This window comes from Sander vitreus, chromosome 18, assembly GCF_031162955.1.
Source record: "Sander vitreus isolate 19-12246 chromosome 18, sanVit1, whole genome shotgun sequence".
Lineage (NCBI taxonomy): Eukaryota > Metazoa > Chordata > Actinopteri > Perciformes > Percidae > Sander > Sander vitreus.
In genome coordinates this window covers 6,482,795-6,500,743 of record NC_135872.1, presented here as the reverse complement: position 1 = coordinate 6,500,743, position 17,949 = coordinate 6,482,795, and the positions used below count along the sequence as shown (strand labels likewise).

General features: G+C 39.3%; 1 protein-coding gene across 1 annotated transcript in view; it reads left to right on the top strand.

The window, feature by feature from the left end:
* LOC144533167 (exostosin-1-like) overlaps positions 1 to 15,590 on the top strand; it is a 251,624-nt gene extending 236,034 nt beyond the window's left edge. Inside the window, exons 10-12 of the mRNA XM_078274367.1 lie at positions 9,398 to 9,558; positions 11,055 to 11,226; positions 15,405 to 15,590. Coding sequence (XP_078130493.1) covers positions 9,398 to 9,558; positions 11,055 to 11,226; positions 15,405 to 15,590 — 519 coding nt within the window. The remainder of the gene's footprint in view (positions 1 to 9,397; positions 9,559 to 11,054; positions 11,227 to 15,404) is intronic.
* The last annotated feature ends 2,359 nt before the right edge of the window (positions 15,591 to 17,949 follow it).

Genomic DNA, 17,949 nt, shown 5'->3' with positions numbered 1-17,949 from the left:
GGCATAGCTCTTCACCGTCCGTCATGGCATTCATAATTCGTGCGAGTGGAGCGTGACGTCACGTGCAAAGGGTCTATAGCTCAAATTGTCTGGCTGACTAAACGGGGAGGGACTAGAAATCCTGTCTGTCGTTTTGTTTTTGTATTTCAAGAGCGAATTGCTCCACAATATGAATACAGATTATCACTTATTTTGTTGGTAACCATTGTTGTATAATCACAATTATTACACTTGAGGAGGCCTACACACTAACACGCCTTTTGGACCTCAAAATTTAACCCTCATGTAATATGGCTTAAACGAACGTTAAATGCTGATGCGGTTTTAAATGTTTTATGATTTCAGAAAGGAGGAGGTTAACCAATATGTTATATTAATCCTAATTGTTGTTGTCAAATATCCATGAATGCAGCTTTGGAAATTATAGAAGATTAAAAAGATTTAGCCTATAATAAAATATTGGTTAACCTCCTTATCTAAATTTTAGATTAGACCTGAAAACCTTTTTATTGTAGCCTACTCTTCTGTGGTCTCATGTTATAATTGTAATTGTATTCATTTTAGTATTATGTGGTTGAGCTATGTTTTTTGCATTTGGCATGTTTTTATGTTACGCTTGTCCTTTTTTTAACTGTTATGAATTTGCAAATAAAGCATTAATAAAAAAAAGTAAAGTCATAGTAGGTTTCATCAAATAAACAACAAACGTTAACATCAGGGAGAGAACGTTAACATCCACAAATCTGCCAACTATAGGCTATGTATGGCTATCGTTAATTTAAGAGTTTAAACAGCATTCAATTAAATGCAATCATGCATCCCGATTTCGTATTCTGAATGTACTGTTGGACACGCCCAGGAATGCGACAGGAGGTCTCCAAGCTGCAGCCATACACTCTTGACAGAGCCTAGCCTACTGTTTTACAATAAGTCAGTGTATCGGTTGTATCTGTGTACCAAGTATCACAGCCTATTACAACGTAAGTGTTACACTGCATTCATACAATACTCAATATTGATATTATTGTTCTGTCCACTACATACACCGGCTCATTGAATCAATGGCCAATGAATAGGATCAAAGGGTTGCCACTGCAGTTCATGTGTTGAATTTATTACCCAGTGTGCTTTGTTGAATGGTCTCAATGTTTTGTTTTGTTTTATTTCATGTGAATACTAGTTTACTAGAGGAGTAACGTAGTATTTGAAGTAATGCAGGAAGTTTGCATTTCATTTACATGCTTATTGTGTTTCCACAATAATATTGAGTAAATCTACTGAAATGGCCACCATCTTGGTGGAGTGTGATGTGTAAGATGAGAAAGCAGAGGTTAACTCATGTATGTCATGATTGTAAAAAAGTCTATCTGTACATCTTTGCCAAGCGCAAACCAGTACAGAGGGCATCAATTAATTGTTGGGAAGGTCATGCCTCTTTTCCTAATAATTTGAGGGTCATAGAAAAATGTATTGCTGGCGAAGGGAGGGTCAAGTCTATTTTGACTAAAGATCCCAAAACTCCTCCGGTAGCCCCTTAAATAAAAAACGAATTCAATTTGGCACAAACAGAAATATACATTTGTAGAGGTTTTTCATAACTTTGCAAACAACTGATTGCACGTCAAGGTCAAAAGCCTCTGGAAATGTTTTATAACCAGCTCCAGTCTGCATGGTTTTGTCAGCCAGTGGCAAAAGTTGGTGAGGTCTTAACACAGTATTGATCCTCTCTGAAATGAGGCAGTCAGTCCACGCACAGTCATGAATACCGTTCATTACAAATGAATTGCCAAACATTGCAACGACCACTGAACTAGAGGAAAATGTGCTTTGCCTTTTTAAAGGGCCATTCAAAATGCAGCAGATTAGCAAAGCAACAAAGTTCGACAAGAAGTTTTAAAATGCAAACAAAAGAGTTCTGATTAGACTTCAATATCACAGAGGCTCAGTGAATTACCACGTCGCTCGTCTTAATTAAATTAGGTGTGGTGTTGGGTACTGTTAAGATGGTGTTCTTTGACCTTAACCCAAAGAAACGGGGAGAGAGAAGCGAGGTTTTGTCTAAATGTATAACATGTATTGTATTTATAATCTATTTTACTGTAAAAAAAAGAGGGTAGAAAAGTGAAGGGGGGGGGAAGACGGTGAAGCAGCAAAAAAGGAAAAGCAAACTAGGAAGGGAAAGGAGAGAAGTGAGCAGGAGAAGACTAGAGGAAGGAATTAAGGAAAAGTGCATTGAAGAGGGTATAATGAAAAACAGTGCTTTCACGGAGTCAGGAGTTTTACGAGAGCCATTGCCTTTGTGTCCGTATCATTACACTGTCAAAACACAGAGCACCTCTTTGATTAGACTCTCACTTGTTACTTAAGAGGATAGGAAACACCTCAGTGGTTTGTTACACTGACACTTGTTTTAGAACAAATTAGAAACTAGTGGATTGTCTAAAGCATTGTCAAGAGCAGAAATGTTTCAATTCCCCCTTTTTTAATCAAGACTTTGACATGTTAGCAGAGTTAGTGGTGTGCTTCTTTAATGACACTTTAATGAAAAAGGCAGAGGTACACTAAATTACCAGTGCGAAACAAATTATACATTTAAAGGTAAATGCTGTATCCTTTTCGGTAACACTTTACTTGAAGGTATCTACATAAGAGTGGCATGACACTGTCATGAACACATGACACTGTCATGGAACAGTCATGACACATGAACCCTAACTCTAACCCTAACCATAACGTGTCATGACAAACCGAATGACTTACTAAAAGAAGCATTATGTCATAAATTTTATGTTTATGACTTTTTTATGTTTATGACATGTTCATGACAGTGTCATGTCACTTTTATGTAGCTACCTTCAATTAAAGTGTAACCTTTTTTATCTTTAGGTTTTACTGTGTGGGATTAGTTTTGTGTAATTGTGGCGTTAATATTACACTTTGTACAACCACAAGATTGACTCAAAGCTTGTCTTGGACCCAAAACAAACTAATGTAAACTAGGGCTGCAACAACGAATTGATAAAATTCGATTATTAAAGTTGGCAACGAATTTCATTATCAATTCGTTGTATCAATATGCCACTCAGTCGCGGAGATAAAAAAAAATTGAGTTGAGCGTGGAGCAGCGCGAAAGAGCAGAGCGGGGGTAGAGGAAATACGGAGAGAGACCGGAGAGACCCGTAACGTTGTTCTGTAACACGCGGAGGCAGAGAAATCAGTACGACCTAAGTCATCCAAGATGTGGGAGCATTTCACACTAAAATCGAAAACGTGTTAATTGCAAGATGAGCAAAAGCAACATTGCATGGCACAGGCGCACCACGTAGATTCAGCACCTAAAATGTAAACATGTTGGAGTCCTTGAGGAGGAGGAAGGGAGTTCAACAGCAGGGTAAAGTCACTACAGAATCCTACTTTTGTCTCATTTTGAAGTGAGGAACGTAACGTCCCTCCAGTAGCTCTTCTGGAGCTGGTGTGGTGTTTACTCGTTATCCAGCTTGACTAGCATGACAAGCTAGCGTTAGCTCGTTAATAACAGTAGTAAAGCAGGGGTGGTATAATTTGCAAGACTAAAGACACGTTTTTATTCACTCGCCTTTTTTGGCCCATTCATTTTTCAATCTATTGTCGTGTGTGTATATATTCTGTGCTTTGTCCCATATCAGTTATTGTTGACAAATATATTTGTGTGTTGTACTTTTTAATTTCATTTTAAAGTTCTTTTATAAGACTTGGTCATCTTAAGCTGTGTTTAAATGTGGTGTACAAATGACCTTAACTTGCACTTACTACAATGATGGTAATTTATGTGTGTGCGCGCAACTATTCACTAAAACATGTATTGAGTTGATGTAAATTAATGCTTATCTTTTTTTCATAAAAAGGATCAGAAACTGGGTTTTATTAATGAAAATCTTCAGGATTGCAACTTTAATGTTTATTCTCCACATACACATCTGAAGCTTGTAGGAGAAAACACAAGCAGCCCATGCTGACCAATCATACTTCTTGCTGTCTCCTCGGGGTCTCCGTAGGCACTGTAGCTGAAATATGACACTTTATTTTTTTAGGATGCACGCCACAACCCCAAAATACTTTGGAGATGATGGTCCAAAAAAATGTTTCAGCCTTTATTATAAAAGTAAAGACAGAACCTCAGACTTTCTGAAGATACGGCAATCTCATCGATGAATTTTTACATTAATGTTGGACTATGAAAACTGAGTGCATTTGTGTTATTTTGCATTTCTTGTCTTTTCTTTTTTTTTTTTTTGAAGGACTTAAAATATGAGGAATGAGATTTATGTGACATTTCTTCACATTGATTTTGAAAAATAAAAAAGGGTTTCATATGTTTTAAACCTAAAAAGCAGTAAAATGAGCAGGAACAGCTCCTCTGTGATGCTAAATGAGTGCTTCTTCTTTGATAGTCATTACAAGTAGCAGCCTCGTTTCTCCACAGCGAGAGAGCGAGAGACTCAGTAACCCGTTCCTCTAATTGCCCTTTTAACATAGTGAGGGGATTTATTGAAAGAATATGAAATATGTCAAGTGAGTGAAAATGTGCAAGAGAGAACATTACACTTTTAATAGGACTTTTCATATTATAATACCTCAGTGGAAGAATGGCTGTGCCAATTTCATAATTACATTGTTTCAGCTCATTAAATGTATGATTATTCCATGAAGAGAGATTATAGAAGGGAATACGACTGAAAAAACCTGACTAAGCTTTTGTCTATCATTGGGCGGCCAAGCATGCTGCTGCGTTATTCCCTTTGGAAGACATTTTCAATATGGTGGATGTGGAAATGGTTCTTCAACGACACTGGCTGAATTGTTATCCTCTTTTCATATGAAGGCCCATCTAGGATGTTGCAGAGTCTGGGCAAGTTTCAGCAATGCTGAAAGAAGTATTTACGTCTAATGCTGACGTACACAGTTATAATACATATTGCTCATACTTTTTCTTTCTTGGGGGAGATTCCTTCTGTAAGCCCCTACCTGCACAATTATTATTTTCCGTTTTTTTTCTGTTGCCTTGATTTTGTGCAAATAAGTTAAAAATGAATATGCAAGATTGTGCTGTTGCAGCCTGGAGCCTCCTGTCTGGTGTTGTCACGCTTCTACTTTTCAAAATAAAAGCTTGCGTGTGGGCTGCTATGTCTTCTTACTTTGGTGTTTTGGGTGTTCTAAGTATGTAATGTTTTAAATGTGCAAGCATTTTCATTCTATTCTAAGATGGTGCCATGGTAGTTTATTTGAAGGTTTAAGGAATTCCTCCAGTGTGTATTATTTATGAAAGACTGTACGTGCACCTTATGCTGCTGCTGCCATAATCTAACGTGAGCCTGGTTTTTGCAATTATAAAGCAATTAACGTCCCCGTCTGAAATTGGGCCAGTAAGGGACGGAATTGCCAGGGCAAAATTTTTGTCCCAGTCCGCCCCTGGCTGTAGATGTTGTGCTTATTTTAACTCCTTTATATGCTGTTGGGTAGTTTAATCTACAGCAATGCATCATATTTTATAAGATCGTCATGTTTGTAGCATCGCTGTCCTGTGAGCACCACGTATCTCTAAAAAGGGTTTTTTAATTTTTTTATCTTAATAGTCTGAAAAGTAACTAAATCATGGTATCAACCCCTCCCCCCCCTTTTTTTTTTTTTTAAATATCTATTTTCTAAGTTACACTCTATCTGCTGAGATACATTGCCCATTTAGGGTAACATTTTGCATTGTATTCTTATTATAGTTCATATGCCAACTTTTAAAACATTTCATAAACCATTAATTAGCTACATTATTTCATGTTATCCATACAACATTAGAAAAATTGGAAAAAAAACAGAACTTTATCTCCCAAGATGCATTGCCCATGTAGGATATAAATTTAACATTTCAGAACTTTTTAAACAGTTCATGTGCTGATTTTTATAACACCTTTTTTCTTATTTTATTTTTATTCTACCATCTTCCCTGTGGTGCCCTACACCAGATATATTCTATGGGCAATGGAAGCTGTTTTTTGTACTGTAGAAACTGCTGATAGAAATTTCCTGAAAACATGTGTACACTGGTGAATTCATCAATAATACACATTTGAGAGTAAAATAAAGTAATGTTGCACACCTTTATCCTATTTAATATCTGTAGAGAATAGGCCTCAAAACATAAGTATATCTGTGAGTGACCAGCCCTGTTAAATACCCTTATATGGGCAATGTATCCCCCAGGATACAGGCATTCAATGCCTGATTATCAGTTGTGAGAAGATCATTTTTAAAAATATCCACAAGAACATGTAAAACTCATTAAAAAAAATATTTTCTAAAACAAATTCACTCTGAAATATCGTGAAAAATATAACCCTTACCTCATGGCCAGTGTCTTTGTCCACACTATGCTGACACTTTGGATTTTGATACAAATGTTTGGAATATTGGTATAAAGTCACATGACCTGATTACATGACCCATCACCCCATCAGTGTCTCTCATCAACTGCAACCACATAATGCCCCTCCCCCCCCCATAGCTCCTCCCCCTACAGCCTATTAAATGACTGTATCCCCCAAGATACAGAAAGTCTTTAAGGGTTTTAAGACAAACATCAAACCTTCAAAACACTTAACAAATGTTAGCAACAGTGTTTGTGAGGTGTTACTGTAGATGCTGTTAAGCCAAGGAAAACTTTGATGTACACTGCATGCACTTATAAATGTGAATTAACCTTCACATTCAAGCATATTTGACCTAATCCGCATCCTAACCCTAGGCATGACACACACACAACTTTCCGTATTGTCATGGGGTGAAGTACTAGACCGTGTTCTGGAATTTCAAACTATCACAGAAGGAGCCATAAGCAATCTATAAAAGAAACTCTGGAGAAAGTTTGACAGTATTCTGTTTGAATTTGTGTATAAATGTTGGAGAACACTTTAAGAGCCGTCAAGGCGGGACGTATCCTCACACCACAGAGAGGTACCTAGTGAGAACAGCTATAATTCCAAATATTTTCCAAACAAAACACCTGCAGTAGCTGCTTGTGGCCTCAGTGTAGACCTTAAATCCCAGCTGGTTGTCCTGGATCACACTGAGACTGTTGGGAAGTTCATCAAAGCCACAGCACTCTAAACCTGCTGGATACAAGCTCAGTTTAAGAAGTCATTTCCCTCACTTTTATCACCCTGAAATCAGATGGAAGTTGACAGTGAAAGCGTAGCAGTGGCCTCGCTTCACATGGAGCAAAAATAAAAATAAAACGGATTGAAAACACAACTTCTAAAAACACATTGGCAAAAGACCACATACTGAGGGGAAGATAAGGGCTCTATAATGTGATGTAGCTTCTTTTCATCTGATAACATTGGACATGTTAAACCCAAATGTCGGGAGAGATTTGTCACAGATCTATTGCTGGATTGACCCTCTGCTCCTCGGATCAATTCTGGCCTTGTAGAATCTATTAGTATGCATTTCTCTCGCACGCACACACGCGCACACATAGACATAGACTCTGTTCAACTTTCAGTCCCCGCTTGAATTCCTCAGTCATATCAAGCCTCTGTTTCAAGCCGTAATTAAGACAGATTATGAGTGCAAATAATCTGGGTTCTGTCACTGTCTCTCACTTGTAAACACACACACATGCCATTTCACATAATGAAGAACCTTTTAATCTCTGAAGGCTACATTATATTTGCATGATATCATTAATCCTGTCAGCACAGCTGTGAAAACATCTGACACATCTCTCACACACACACACACACAATGCATGCACAAATCATCAGGGGCTACACTGAAAATGGCAGCTCCAACCTTTCTCTCGGCTTAGCAGTGGCACTTTACAGTAATTGCTCACGCGACTCATGACAGAAGCCGCAAGGTATTTCTAAGGAATGTCCACTTTCAGTGCTCACCTCCCCGACGCCGTCTCCCCACCTCTACTATTCTGGTAATTAATTTTCTCCCCCGGCTCCTGAGGTGGTGTGTGTGTCTGTCTGTGTGTATTACCAAGTATTTCATTAGGCTATGTGCTGATCCCCTTATTCTCTGGTGTGTCTGCTTGCACATCTCAGTGGTGTTATTGAATTCCAAAGTGGCTCTTTCTCAGGTAGCTCAAGTTTCTTTAAGGATACCAGGTGCTCCAGACAACTCTACATGAAATTTCTTCTTTATTGGGGAAGAAGGGAGCCTGACTGGGATACAGAGCGGGGCAGACCAACGGATTGGATAAAGAATATGCAGCTCCAAGCACCCTCTCGGCACATTAGTGTATTAGAAAATCGTAAATTTAGATGCCTTTCTAGTTGCTCAGTGATGGTCCTGAAGGTGTGTTCAGACTAACTGCAAAGGGAATTGTAGAAGCAGCATTATTGCCTATAAACAGTAGTTGATATAGGTGGGGATGCCTTCCCCCTTGTTAGCAAAATGACCAAAATGCATGACCCTTGTTAACCTGCCATCCCCCCCTCACCATCCTCTAGCAACAGAGAGAGTGCGGGGGCAGAGGGGTTGTTTAGTTTAATATGTTAGTCTAGTCTGCCTGACTCACTGATCCTTAATCTGAGTTTGTGCAAGTTAGAATCTATGGCCCCGACCATGACTCTGAAATATCAGCAGCCTAACTGTGCTGTGCATTGATAAATCCATGGCGCTGTTCGTAGTGCTCAAGTAACAGATTTGTTGTTGGAACTTTTTTTCTGATTACTCCCCTTCCATCAGTTTTGTCTTGGATGGTATTACAAAATACAGAACCAAAAGAGTCCTTCATTCGGCGGTTCGCTAGTCACAGGTGAACAAAATGAACAGGGCCTTCCCCCCCCCCCCTCCCCCGCCTCCACCCCCTTAAAAATGAACAAATCGCCTATTGCCTATAAAGTCAAGGGAAATGCACGAGGATCTGCTCTAGGTGGCGCAAACAGAGGAATTGGAAATTGGTTTGTCTTTATGACTCTGCTTTATTAACGTACAGTGGATCTGTTGTGATACAGACAGATGTGATTTAAAGGGAAACTTTTCAGGTGGGAGGGAAGGTGCTCACAATGCTGAAATGCCATTTAAAATGCTATTTGTCTGGTTGTGAAGAGGCAGAATGGATGACGGCCTTGCAGACTAAATGCCATAGCTATTCTGAATAAGTTGTTTCTATCTGTATGTGTTTTTCTCCTCCACAAGCTGTTTAAATTCTGAAAGCTTTTAACCTTTTAACATTACTGTGTGCTTTTCCTTTCTCGTCACCTTTCCTCTTCCTCCTACCATATCTTCTCCTTTTTTCCAAAATCTTTCCCCTTGCCTTAATTTTCTCCCATTATATCATCCTTTTTAATTTCCATTGGCCCCATCTTCTTTTCTCTCCTCTGTCGTCTTTCCTTACTTTCTGCTCCCACAGGTGGATTTTGCCTTTCTTGTATGGGTAAGCTTTCCAGAGCGTATCGTTGGTTATCCAGCAAGGAGTCACTACTGGGATAGTTCCAGATCCCGATGGGGCTACACCTCCAAATGGACCAATGACTACTCCATGGTCCTTACGGGGGCAGCTTTCTACCACAGGTACAAAAACCACACGATCTCCTGCTGATCAGCGAAGCTGTGCAGTTGCTTTTAATATTTACACATCATTAATTCAAGTGATTAACAATAAACATTAGCTAAGACTTCCTTTGGATACATTGAACTCAGGTCAACTTACAAAATGCATGAATATTGATTACATGTAGGGTACGATTTGTGAAAAAAACAGAGCGGGGGGGGTTTGATCATGCAAAACAAAACATGCAAGAATTAAATCCCTCTCTCAACACCATGGATATAGGCATGCCAAAACACTTATTTATGAACTCCAATATTCAATGGAATTTTTTTTAAAATGAAATAGCACAACGTGGTGTCAACATAAAACACAGCACTTTCAAGCCGGAGAGCGGAGTTCACTTCCTGGTGAAAACAAAAGACTTACACCAAGGAAACGCTCTTTCGTATCTCGGGGAGTGTGTGAATCCAAACCATGATCTTTTTCCTAAACTTAACTAGTCGTTTTGGTGCCTAAACTTAACTGTCGTGGCCGCCGCATGACGCTCACTTTTCTCGGCAAAATTCAACTACCACGGCCCCTGAAAATATCGCCAACTGTCGCTCGGATTTATTTTCTATAGCAATATAGACTGTTCAAGTTATAGCGCTTTACTTAGTTTAAAACCCTTATATTGATGATATTGTCTATTGGTGAAGTAGCATTGATCACTTTGAGGGGGAGATACATTTTGTCCCCACCGGGGATAAGAATAATTCAGCAGAGGCAGGGATATATAGGCCAGAAAGGCGGAAATCCCAGAGGCATGTAAAGCATCATGATGATGATGTAATTTAAGAAAGCTTTGGATCTGAAATGTGATCATAATGTGTCCAACACTGTTGTGAATTCGCCTTGGAATGCAGTTGTTCTGCGTCACCTGTCAGGTTGATTTATCCCAACTTCACAAAAATACTTCTCCACAAGATATAAAGCACATTAAAAGTCGTCTCTCACCAGTCACATTTTATTTTAGTGGAGTAATAGAAAAGGGAAATGGGATGATACAATCTTTCTCCACCTCTCATAAAATGATTGTCAACAACACAACGCTGGGACTGAAATAAACAAAAGTTTAAGTATGAAGCAGAGCGGTAAATCAAACGGAGAAGAGCGTCGCTCTCCGAACGGATTTGAAGCATCTTGTCATGCAGATAAACAGCTCTCTCATTGTTCTATTGTTAGGATGCTCACTGCGACTCTTTAGTCCTTTTGTTATTTAAAATTTCAAATGCCAACGCAATTCAGAAAGAAATTAGACAAAGAGTGAAAAGAAAAGGGTGTGTGTGTGTGTGCGCGCCTGTCTGTGGCGACAGCAGACCTTGGCAGGGAGGTGGAGAGTCGACAGTGATCTACTGCTCCCATGCTGCTGAGAGTGCAACACAGCAACCATACCGAACAGATTAGAATGGAAGTGCAGCTTTTAATAAAAGAAATAAATACACAAATAACTTTGTCCTTGTTTTTTGTATGTCAGATACTACCACTACCTGTTCACCCACTACGTCCCTGCCAGCCTGCTGACCATGGTGGACCACATGGCTAATTGTGAAGACATCCTGATGAACTTCCTGGTGTCGGCCGTTACCAAGCAGCCGCCAATCAAAGTCACACAGAAGAAACAGTACAAGGAAACCATGATGAGCCAGGTAGAGCTTTCATTGGCACGTGGTCGTCCTATTTGTCAAGACTGGTGACTGTAGCCACAATGCAATTTGATATTTTTGTTGTGGTCAGACATCAGTGTTATGAGCTAACCAGAAAACCCATGTTTAATAAAAAAGAAAAATATCATGGGTAGAACATGAATTCCTCAGAGCCTCTTATAGTGTTTGTCGTGATCATGTTTTTATAATTGTATCTTTCCCCTTTTACCACTCAGTGCCACTCTGGGACTGCTAGTAATATGTATTAAATGCATAATTATGAACATGTACTATCTGTATCGATAGATTAGACTCTTCTAGGCTATTGGGGTGGTTTACAAAGAGAATGCCATGTAGGCAATTATCCAGGTACAAGGCATACATCTATCTTAAATATGTGGTGTGTCATAGCAGTCTGGCAGTCCAACAGTATGATAAATCCATGAAAATGTACATACTGATTAAATTGAATTCAATTATGGCCATAAAAAAGTCTTTTTTTAATTCAAATTTAATTTAAGGCAGGTCACCTCAGTGTTTCAGGGTTTAAAAAAAATAATCTATCAAAGCTAATCATGTTGTACACGACGAGATAATCACAGCAATTTCCCTACACCTAACACGACAAAAAGCAAAATAACTATAAAAAGATTATAATTGGTGATGACATTAAATTAATCTGTGCTGACACAAGAGTGTTTGCAATGTTTAAGGCCATGATACAACAAGTAGTTCTCAAGTTTCCATAAAAAAACGTAATCTAACCAACACTGCCTTTCTACGTGAAACATTTGCAGGGCCGATTTCTTTAAATATTTGGAGCCTGCATGTTCACCTCCATGTTTGTTTGCTGTCAGTCATCTTCTTTCCTGTCTTTTGCTTGTACATTTCTATGTTTCTTGGCACATGGTCAGTGGAATAGTGCAAAACAGTCAGCAGCCATGTGCATACAAACAAAATGGAGACTCCTTTATCAAATGTTTACTCCATAGCGCTGCGATTGGTCAAAAGGGTCCACTGGGTACATTTAAGAGTGCTTGGCAGTGGTTTGAACATGTTTTACAGAAACTTGACTTCTATATATATGTATAAAGAAGATAAAAATGGATTCACCTCCTTGTGTTGAATGAGTATAGAAGCTTCAGGCTACATGCAGCCCTGACCTTCTCTTTCAGATCTGTGTGTGTGTGAAAATGTGTGTCTGTGCTTCTTGTGGCCAGCCCTATGTCAGCTTCTGATTGATGGCCTGACCACTGGCAGGACGATGACTCGGCAGTATGGACTCCATGATTAATGTCTTAATTGTGAAGGCAGCACGGCAAACCCAGATTTACTCCCTTCTTCCCTCGCTCTCTCTTTCTTTCTTCCTTCCTTTTTGAGTATCCTAAGTTCCTGCATCTCCCTCTCTCACCCCTGATTTGTGACTTTGCTTGAGGCAAAGTGGTGAAATCTTTTAGGAAACTTCGACCGCAAGATTTCATGAAGCAACAGAAATCATGACTGATATTTCTGGCTTTTATCATTTATTTATTCATTTTTCATTCATGTTTCATTCAAGGTGCTAAACCATTTCTCTGATTCGATGTTTTGTAGTTTCTTATTATTCTACCTGACCCTCAGTAGCCCCAGCTGCAGCACACAGGAGTAATCTGCTCCAACTCCACGACGCCACGCCACAGCTTATCAAAGGGGTATTCTGCCCTCCACTGCCCCTTCTCCAACTCATCTCCCAGCAGCCGTTTGGGGGCCCACCCCTACCTCCCTGCTGTCCATCTCTGATAACCAGCTGAGGACACATGGCGGCAGGAGACGATAGCATCATGGAGTCGGCCCGCAGCTATGCAGGAAACTTCAAATGCTTCGACTACTGACGGGAAACAAAGCACAACAACTGCATAGTTCCAATAACTGTAGTGAATAATCTAATATCTCAATGACCTACTGGAGCTGGAACTTACATGTTTGCCTTTTAACGGAGCTTTAACATCATCAAGCCCATCCAGACTGGGGGACAGGCTAATGAAGATGCAGATGGATCCCTTTAATGTTAGAACGGAGAAAGGACTACACTCTTTGGCCAATGTATCACATGCACCAGTCTAGCTTTTACAAAGCTGACATGCTCACATCTTCATTGAGTCCGATAGAAATATATTATAGGGTGATAACTTTGGTTTGTTGTACCAGGTTGAACAATTGAAGGTTGTAAACATCCCACCACGGACTCTTTGTCCTACAGTTTCTAAAAGAGGAAGGTGAGATGAAAGAGCTGCAGTCCATGTGGACAACAACCAACAGCAAGAGCCTCTAAAATAAGAATACAATTTGTGATCAGCTGCAACATTTTTGGCTCTGCAAAACTCCCAGGTAATGTGTACCATGGCTGTACTGGCAGAGTGAATTACACAACATGCTAGTTGCAGCCAAAAATTGGCAAAGCAGGCTGTACTTCCTAACAATGTGTTTTCTACCAGTTTGACTTCATGTGCTGCTGTTTGCTGAAGTGTCAGCTACTACTTAGGAGATTCCCACAGTGAAACAGCTGGCCAGGTCGACCAGCTCCACAGAATGATGGAGGAGCAGGTGGTGGAAACAGTATGTGTTACTATGAGCTACACCTCCTGCTACGTCATGACAGGGCTGTCCATGTTAAGGAGCAATGAGGCGCTCCTACTACACTGAACCGTCAAATTCCCTCTTTGCAGGTCTGCAAAAGGACAACCATCAGTGCACATGATGCTAAGGAATAAGTCAGCACGCCGCTATTCCTTCTGCGTTGAGATATAAGGCATCATATTCTGTGGGATGAGCTCAATCAAAAAAGCTGTTTTAAGTTTGTTGCTGCACTCAGTTATTCTTTGTAGGGAGACAAATAAAGCATTTGTATTCAATCATTGAGACATCTAACCTGGTGTGTAAAGTTGAAATTGAAACTCCACCAACAAAAAACAGACAGCCTGAAGTAACCAAATGTCACAGCAAATGCACAGAAGTCAGACAACCAGTGTTTCCACCTCTACTCAGTAACCCCTACCCATAGCTCTCCTTGTTCTTTTTGAGCTCATTGCAAATGGTAAAATGATGAATTGATTATAGCACTTTTCAACCTGGATAGGACAAAGCACTTTGCAAAAGCCTCTCATTCACCCACACACACTCGCATATCGATGGCCAGGGACGGGCAGTTAAAGGCAGTTTGGGGTCCAGTGGTTCAGACAGGATGAGCCAAGGATCGAGCCATCAACCCTACGATTAATGGACAAAGTAATAGTACTTTTTTTTTTTTTTTTTTTTTACTTGTTCGAGGTCAACTTTTGTGAACTTGCAATTGTATGCCATTGGTTGGTCCAAAATTGAGGAACCTATTGTAGTTTATTAGCTGTGTTGCAGCATCCATTTGTATTTAATCTCCGCGGAATCTAAAATGGGATTCAAAAAAAGGGGAATTGTTTTAAGACAGTTACAGTATGAGACAGGAGTCGATGGTACAAAAATGTAAACTGAGTAAACTGTGAACTTATTGTTCCATCAGCAACCAAGCTAACAGTCAGTTAGCCAGTGTTAGTTTGTTAGCTCGGACAGCTTTTCTCCCCACATCATTACTACAGTATACTGAATGAAATGTTAGCAGACAGAGTTGAGTCAGGAGTCAATGGTAATACGAATACTGTATGTCGTTTTTGAATAAACTGTTTGACCTTATTGTTCCATCAGCGACCAAGCTAACAAGCTTAACTGTCAGCAAACTAATTACCATCTTTTTTTTTTTTTAGCATCTTTTTTTTCCCTCATCAGCAATTATTAAATGAAATGATGTTTAGTCCAGAAAACAAAAGATCAGGGTGGATTTAACTTCCCAGTACACAGAAAAATGAAAGAATCTTCAGTAGCTAGTATGTCCTGGTTGGCTAGCGTATTTTTCTTGTGCTGCACTGTAAATAAAAGTTTACATTTTTACTGTAAGATTTCTTTCAAATGGGTTTTACATAATGTATTATTAAATGGGCAGTCATTTCATTTCTGTTATTGCAGGTATTTGTGACACAGTCAGGATTATTGTCAGCACTCTCTTTTCAATTATTATTACATACATTATCAGCTGCTACGGAGCTGTGTTGATTGAGCCCTTACATTTATCTTCACCGTCTCTCTGTTTTCCATCTCTGTTTCTCTAAACCAAGGGCTCCAAGTCGTCTCGGTGGGCCGACCCAGACCACTTCGCCCAGCGACAGACCTGTATGAATGCCTTCAGTCACTGGCTGGGTTTCATGCCCCTGGTGCACTCCCAGATGAGGCTGGACCCTGTGTTGTTCAGGGACCAGGTTTCCATTCTGAGGAAGAAATACAGGGACATTGAAAAACTGTGAATGCACAAGGATACACACCAAATCATTGTGTGTGATCCAGAGGCCGTGACAAGAATCCACACACTGAATGTGAACATTTGTGAGGCTATAAAGGAAAACTCACACATGGCCACTGGATATAAAAATGATAAAACACTGAGGTACGCATAAGGCATTTAACTGTGTATTTCTATAAAATAAAAAAAAATAAAGATTCTGTATGCGGGGTTGATAACAGTGAGTGACTGTGCATACCCGCCATCTGTGACAAGATACATAAATATAAATGCATGGATACACATGCAACAAAGACCTGGACACATTCAATACAGTCCTGACCACAGACATACATGTGTTGCATGGTTTGAATATGACAGCTGTACAAGGACCTGAAAAACGTGTTTGAATAAAAAAAAAGAAAATCTAAGAGCTATGTTTATTATGGAAGTTTGACTGTTGGCAGTTAAGGAGTATATAGAATAATGTTGGACAAAAGGTAAAGATATTTATGGATTATAGATTGTATTCATAAAGTCAAAGAACACACTCTGGGGTTATGTATGTACAGTAAAGACAAATTGTGGACAAAAGAGACAAACACGTGCTATCCCAAAACACCCAGAGACAATGGCAACATGCCTCTTGTATACTATTGTAGATTTTCAGCAGCAGTTCCTGTCTGTATGAAGCAAATAAAAATAAAGAGATGTTATGAGACAAGAGGCCAGGTCTCAACAGCATTTACTTGATTCCTTCCATACTTTGCTTGGTATCATTTATTTATTTTTAACAAAATTCTATACTTCCGTTCTTCCATTTTCTTTGAATCCCTTCTTTACCGTGGTTTATTTTACCTGGTTTAGGTTGGGTTTTTATGTCACCAACTGCCTTCACTATGCGTGTAGATGCGCACTATGTAGCTAGTTAAAGCATTTCCAATAAAGGTTGAAGATAGCAGCAAGCCTTTGAAATGGAAGAAATTGTAGATTTATAGATAAACATGATAGTTCGACCTATCTGACGTTTCTGCTGTGCTTATTTTCTGTACTGTGTTGCTTTGCTAGCGTCTTTGATGAACCAAATCTAGCTGTACCAACAGCAACATCTCACCACCGATCAGACTAACTGCAAGTTAGGGTGGTCATTTTCTTAAGTCAGCAGGTACATTAGCTCTCCAACCTAATGAAAGTGTTGACATGAAAGCATAAAAAATGCATTTTAGATAAATGAGATGAGAGTAAATCCATAGTATATATACACATTGTTAATGTAAACAAACATTGTGATTGGGTCTTTTGTTGTCAATCAGTTGTACTTTCAAAAACACAGTGTTATAAGGTAGGTTTAGATCAGTGTGCATTTTCTTTTTAGAACTGATAGCAACATGTTGACCTGCTGCTCACCGATGTTTTGTGCCAATATGTATCCAGTAGGAGTCGCTAGTTCAAAGAAAGGGTTATGATCCCTCACTGGCTTCCCATCCAGAACACTGCCATTGGAACAGACTGCCAAGGTGAAGCTCTGCTGCAAGAAATTGAATGTCTCTGCAATATTGGGTGAGTGTTGTTGTTTTTTTGGTTACACAGGATGCTTGTTTGAACTTTCTTCCAACCCTTTCTGTTTTAATCATGGCAAGGATGTGTGGCAGACCTGTGAAGGAAATGGTGTTATTTGCATCATATGTATGATATGATGTATGTCGTAGTGCTGTCCTGAGGTCAGTATTGAACAATTCTTAAATTGTGCTACACTGGGCTTTACATCAGTTTGAATTCAGCCTTAATAAAAAGCCTTGAAACTAGGGTAAGACTGGCTGATCCTTTTCTTTTGAGAGCAAGCAAAACAATTGTTAATCTTCTCTTGTTTGGTTTTATTTCCAACATCTTGTTCCAAAAGAAAAACATGCAGTGTATATATGATCAGACTACATCAAAGTGAAGTAAGCTGCAGCTGGAACACATCATGCGGTTCAGTCAGGTTTACCCTGATAAATAAAAGTTGAACAATTGAATGAATTTCAAACAGTAATAAGTAGATTTTATAATAACATACCTTAGATTATATATACACACACACACACACACACACACACAACCTTTTCATGTACAGTATGGAGGGTCGTTCCCATGGATACAGTTATAGGAGCCAATCAACCATCTTTCCCTCATCCCCTCTGCCACTCTTCATTTGTCTTTCCCTTCATCTATCTTTCATTGATTGTTTTCACCTTTCTTCTCCTCCCTCCTCTCATACACAATAATTATAATCACCTGATCTCATTCTCTAGTTTTCTACGTATACCTTTCCTTCATCTAACCTCTTTTTTTTTCTTTTCAGGTTGTTCCCTCTCTCACAACCAATAACCATGATCTCTTCATCA